The sequence below is a fragment of the Atta cephalotes genome, assembly GCF_000143395.1.
Source record: "Atta cephalotes unplaced genomic scaffold scaffold00024, whole genome shotgun sequence".
NCBI classification, from domain to species: Eukaryota; Metazoa; Arthropoda; class Insecta; order Hymenoptera; family Formicidae; genus Atta; species Atta cephalotes.
The window spans coordinates 2,936,207-2,942,138 of NW_012130088.1; the positions used below are offsets into that span (position 1 = coordinate 2,936,207).

At 28.1% G+C, this 5,932-nt stretch overlaps 1 protein-coding gene across 1 annotated transcript in view; it reads right to left on the reverse strand.

Annotated features, from left to right (window-relative positions):
* The window catches only part of LOC105620105 (putative fatty acyl-CoA reductase CG8306), a 5,847-nt gene extending 4,755 nt beyond the window's left edge, over nt 1-1,092 (reverse strand). Inside the window, exon 1 of the mRNA XM_012201611.1 lies at nt 901-1,092. Within this exon, the coding sequence (XP_012057001.1) occupies nt 901-1,092 (192 nt within the window). The remainder of the gene's footprint in view (nt 1-900) is intronic.
* Nucleotides 1,093-5,932: the final 4,840 nt, after the last annotated feature.

Genomic DNA, 5,932 nt, shown 5'->3' on the forward strand with positions numbered 1-5,932 from the left:
TGCTTCACATGCTGTGTCATTAATTTGTTAGTCCTCATACTTTATTGTCAAATTGCTGTATCAGCATTCTGTCAATATTGACTGCGTTCAGCAGAATGTTTATTTTGCAACTGTTGGAAGTTTTTTCGCGCTTATTACACTTTTAGATCTAGAGGAATAATCTTATCTCAGTAAACAATCATAAAATAATTGCAAAATTGTTGCATTCTGCTGAACGCACCCATTGTATATCCGATTTCTATATCAAATTTCTATTTTCTGCTGACAAAATTTGTAGCAAACATTTACATTTATTTTTTTAGTTAAATTTCTTGTATAATTCATCTTTTCTCTTTTTTTCTTTCCATGTTGAAAAAAAAAGAAAAGATGAACAATACAAACCCAGCAAATGAGAATGATTTAAAATGGATTGAAATTTTTTTCTATCCAAATGCGTATTTTAAATAGCGAATACTTTTTTTGCATTCAATTGGATTCAATTAGAATTGGATGCAACTGAAAAATTTCATCCATTTCCTATCCAAATTTTGAATTGAACAGTATAATTGTGTGTTTTTGCACACAAAAAGTGTTTTTGCACATAATATTTTTAAATTAAAATTATTTTTAAATTAAATTATTTTTATATTATTTATTTTTATATTATAGTTATTTTTAAATTAAAAGGCATACAGATATGCTCCATGCAATACCTATAAATGAATAAAAATGCATTATTAGGATTGAAAAACATTCATTTTAACATTCGTGAATCAATATTTCTGAAAATCTGAATTCATTTCAATCCATTCTCGTTTGCTGGGAATTCAATTAAAAAGAACAAATCTTCTGTTCGACAATCTTGGCTATCCGAGAATGTAGGAGAACTACATTCGAAAAGCGTTTCAATGCGCTACTTACCGAGTTTTTCGTCAATTCCTCCAATCTCTCCATGATCTGCTTTCCCTTCTTCGGTCGCATTAGCAAATAAATATTCTTGATATCAGGGCAACATCGCAAGAGTTTCTCTATCAAGCAGACGCCGACGAAACCGGTGCCACCGGTGATAAAAATGTTTTTACTATTGTAAAAATCAGTTACGTACGATGCCATTGTTAATTGACTTGACAAGACAGCTGTTGACAATAGATGCTAGCAGAACAGATGCAAATAGTTCGACTTGCCGAATGAAAAGCAGTAAGCCGCACTGCGAGCGACGCAAACGACACGAAAATCAGACTGGTACAGACTGCCGAAGACTACACCACGACTCGTAACTATCGAATTATCAGCCGACTGCCACCAACTGCCACTTGCCAACCCTGCCACGGCAGTCGCAGTGTTGGTCGCTGCTGACGTGTCAACGTGTGACTGCTATTATCTGTTATTACTCTGCAAGCAGCTCCGACAATGACCTCAGGCTATATACAGCAGCGTAGCTTTCCCGTTAAGATGGTTCAACAGTAAAGCAGAACAGAATTACCACAGAAATGACTAATTTTTAATATAATGAAGTTGAAATACCGAGCTTGACGTGTGAAAAATTCTAGAATAGGTTACCAGATGAAATAGAAGGAAAAAAAATGAAAATGTAACTTTTAACCCAGTGACAGGTCGGAGGCGATTTTTTTACTAACTGCAAACATTATCATACATTTCTCTAAAAAAAAAAAAGAGAGATTATAATAGTTAAAAAAATTACGATTGTAATGGTCACAAAAAAGTAATAAATCATCGGCCATTCTAGAAAGATATTATATTTAATATTGAAATGGCAAAATGTATTTTCACAAAAACAAAGTATATAAAAAATTAATTTCTTTTTATTCCTTTTGCATATTAAACATTGTTAATATTTTATCCAAATTATGTAGATATTTGTGATTTTAGATAGACTCTGGTAAGGCACCCTAAATTTTTGGCACTTTATTGTAGAACCACCTTAAGCCACAGTATAAGTACTTATACTGTGCTTAGGCTTAGGTTGAGTTCGGATTCCCCCTCGAGGTGCTCCTCATGTCAACCTTGTTTAACATTCAATAAACAACAAGGAAAATATGATATTCGGGGAGCACTCAGATGGGAATCCGAACGCAGCCACAGTATAAGGTACTGTAACGCAGCTTAAAAGGAAATTCGACGCATTCTCTCCCAAGCAGAACTAAAAAAATGTCGATAAATTACCGACATTTAATTTCGATTCCTACATTATTATTTCGACTCATGCATCGATGCATAAGTTCCTTAGCTCTGTTTTCTGTTGCTGAACTAGTGTATACTTTTGGAACTTAAAGTGAGATAGATAAACATTTGATATTTGTTTAAAACGAGAAAGAGTTTTAGAACAGTCTAGTGCAAAAACAGAAAACAGATCACATGTTCGTTTACACTCAACATCAGCTAACATCAGCTCATGGTAATAAAAACAGGAAATAATTGGATTCGCTATTGATCTTACGATCTCTATGAGTAGCCATTTTGCTTACTGCTTACGTCTTATGACTGTTTTATGTTGTATTAGTTATAATTTGATTTTATTTCTCGAATTAGCGATGGAACGCGCAGCGTATTATTAAGTTTTTTATTATTGCTGCACTCTGAACCGATGCAAAATTAAAGTGAACAAACATAAATTTGTTTCACTTCAATTTATTGCACTGTATGTACTAGCAAAATAGTAATTTCTCTTTCAAAAAGAGCAGCAATAAAAACAGATCTATTGATAAACTTTGATGATTTTGTAAAATTCATGATATATGTAAAATTCATAATTAATAATTATTAACAAAATTAACTTTCTATATACAACTATTTTAATCCAAAATAATAAAGTAATATTTTTTATTAGGAAGACTGTTGCTCATTTATTATAGACTACAAAGATTGATCATGAATTTGATTATGAATGATGTAATGATCTGATGATTTTTTATAACCTTAATTTTATTATAGTTTATTATATATACTCCATGAAAGTTTTCTCGTTTTCTTCCAGTCAATAAATTGGAATATGAATCTAAAGAATCTTTTTGATAGTGAACGACTGGTACTATCTCGGACAGCACAGAATATTTATAATAAATATTTGTTAATATTTATTTTTTGAAATGTTATACAGCTATTTCCTACATATTTTATATGAAGCTTTATTCGAAATAGTATTAAAATATAGATTAAATATGTAATATTTATGATAAATATAAATAAATATTTCTAATTAGTAGTCTAAAAAGTATTTTTATTTACTTGGATTATAATGTCTTATTAAGTATTTTAGCATTTACTATACATTCACAATAAATATTTCATAATATTTATAATAATTGTTTATAATTTGTACAATCTAAGATCACAAAAATATTTACAAAATATTTAAAATAAATCTTATAAATATTCATAAATATTTTGTAAATATTTTATAAATATTATGTGCTGTCTGTGATGATTGTTGCACTATTTTCTTTGCACAAAATCGAATTAATATGTTAAATTTCCATTGAGAATGATTTGAAATAAGGCGAAACGCGTATGGATATTAAAATATTGTTTTATTAGAATGGACTTTTAAACCTTTTTATTATTATACTTGCAACACAAAATATCGCTGACTCCTACTTTCTTATATATTATAATTCTTGCTTAATATTAATTTATTATTATTATTTATTATTATAATTAATAATGCATCAGATATTTTAGTTTTTTAAAACGTACATACATGATATGGACGAGATTGAAATCTAAGATCTCTGAGGTGATAACATCTAACACATTAACGCCGAGCTACAACGCATGTTGTCTGAATACTTTAGCATTCAATAATTGTTATTCGAGCCGTCTCGCGCGAATAAATGTATTGATGATTGCAAGCAGATGTATAATCAATGTAAATAATTTCTATTTGCCTATAAATCAAATGCATATGATCCATGTAATATTTAAACGTACATATTACATCTAGATAAATAATTTACAATTATATAACTATAAAAAAAATTGTTAAATCAAGTATTTTAATCAGTTATAAGACATATTCTTATTAATTATAACGAAATTGACATTGTTAGATATACATGTATTGTTAGATAATTGTATATTTCAATTATATTATATATCAACCAGATGTTAATACATATAATTTCTATTTGCTTATAAATCATACATTGATCATAAATTATATAAAAAATTGTTAGATAAAGTAAATTTTATTTTAATTAACTTGAGAAGAGATATTTAATTGTATTAGCCGTAACGCGTCCATGCGAAATTGATTACATTGTTTTATATATTAATTTATTTTATACAATTAAACAACTAACAGATTTAATTTAATTGACTAAACTAACTTCAAGTAACAAAAGACTTTTTTATTTCATATGCAATTAAAATAATAAAATATTTATTTAATGTGACTACATATACTATTTTGATCAAAAAGTTCCCGGAATTCATTCAGAAAATTCAAAATATAGTTTTATTCATCAAAAGTGATATTGTCCCTTTCAAAGTATTCCCCATCGACTGCAACGCACTTATGCCAGCGCTTGATCCAGCACTCGAAACATTTCTGGAACTCTATTGTCGGTATAGCCATCAGAGCTGTCTTCGATTTTTCCATTACCTCCTTTCGGCTGTTAAAACGCGTTCCCCGTAATGGTTTTTTGAACTCGAACAGAAAAAAATCGCAGGGAGCCATATCAGGTGAATTCGATGGCTGTTGGATGGTATTTCTTTCGTTCTTGGTCAAAAATTCACTCGTTGCAAATTCGACTCCATTTTTAAAACTGTAAAAAATCGAAATACGTGCAGAGATAGATGTACTCAAGACGGCGTAACTTTTACAAATGTTAAGCTATGGTAATAAAATTTGGTGGGAATGTCAATGATAGATGTGGCAACCTAACCAAAAAATAGAACTCAAATCAGTTGACTCAAAGCATCACCTGATAATTCCGGGAACTTTTTGATCAAGATGGTATGATTGATATAAGAAAATTTCCTAATTGTTACTATAATATAATTGATAAATACTTTAGTTATTGAAGAATATAAAACATTATATTTGTTTCATTAAGGGGAGTGCACTACGAAGAAATTCGAAGGAACAAAAACGTGAACAACAAGATCAAAAAAGCTAATTTTATCGGTAATACAATATACGGCGTCTCTTTCAGTATCCCCTTATAATACTGTCATTGAATTAAGAAAATTATTTTCAATTAGACTGATGCTGTTGACTCAAGCATTTTTTCTCAGTATAGAATTAGGCTTAGATACCTAATATGAACGATTAATTAGTTAGAAACTGTATGCGTGCGATATTGATATATTATAGTAATATGTATTGTAGTAATGTGTTAATCACATATGAATCATATGTGTAAATTCTACTGAATTGATGAAACAGACTTACATGCTATTAACATCTTATATACTGCTACATAAATGCATAGATACATAAATTTTCGTATAACGATAGCATTTTAATTAGACGTCTATAAATCCAATTCTAAAAATTCTATGTTGTTTCTTCGTGCAAACTACCCAGGCAGCACATAATATTTATAAAATATTTACAAAAAAATATTTATTTTTACAAAATACTTATGAATATTTATAAATTTATTTAATATTTACAAATATTTTTGTGGTCTTAGATTGCATATATATATATATATATAGATATAGATTATAAACATTTATTATATAAATATTATAAAATATTTATTTATAGTTATCATAAATATTACATAAAATATTTAGTTTATATTTTAAAATTTAATAATATTTCGAATAATACTTTATTATATAAAATATATATAAAATATCTATATAACATTTCAAAAAATGAATATTAATAAATATCATAAATAATTTATCATAAATAATTCTGCTATCTGAGTAGTCTTATATATAGACTACAGCTATTTTATAAGTATAAATTGAACAATTT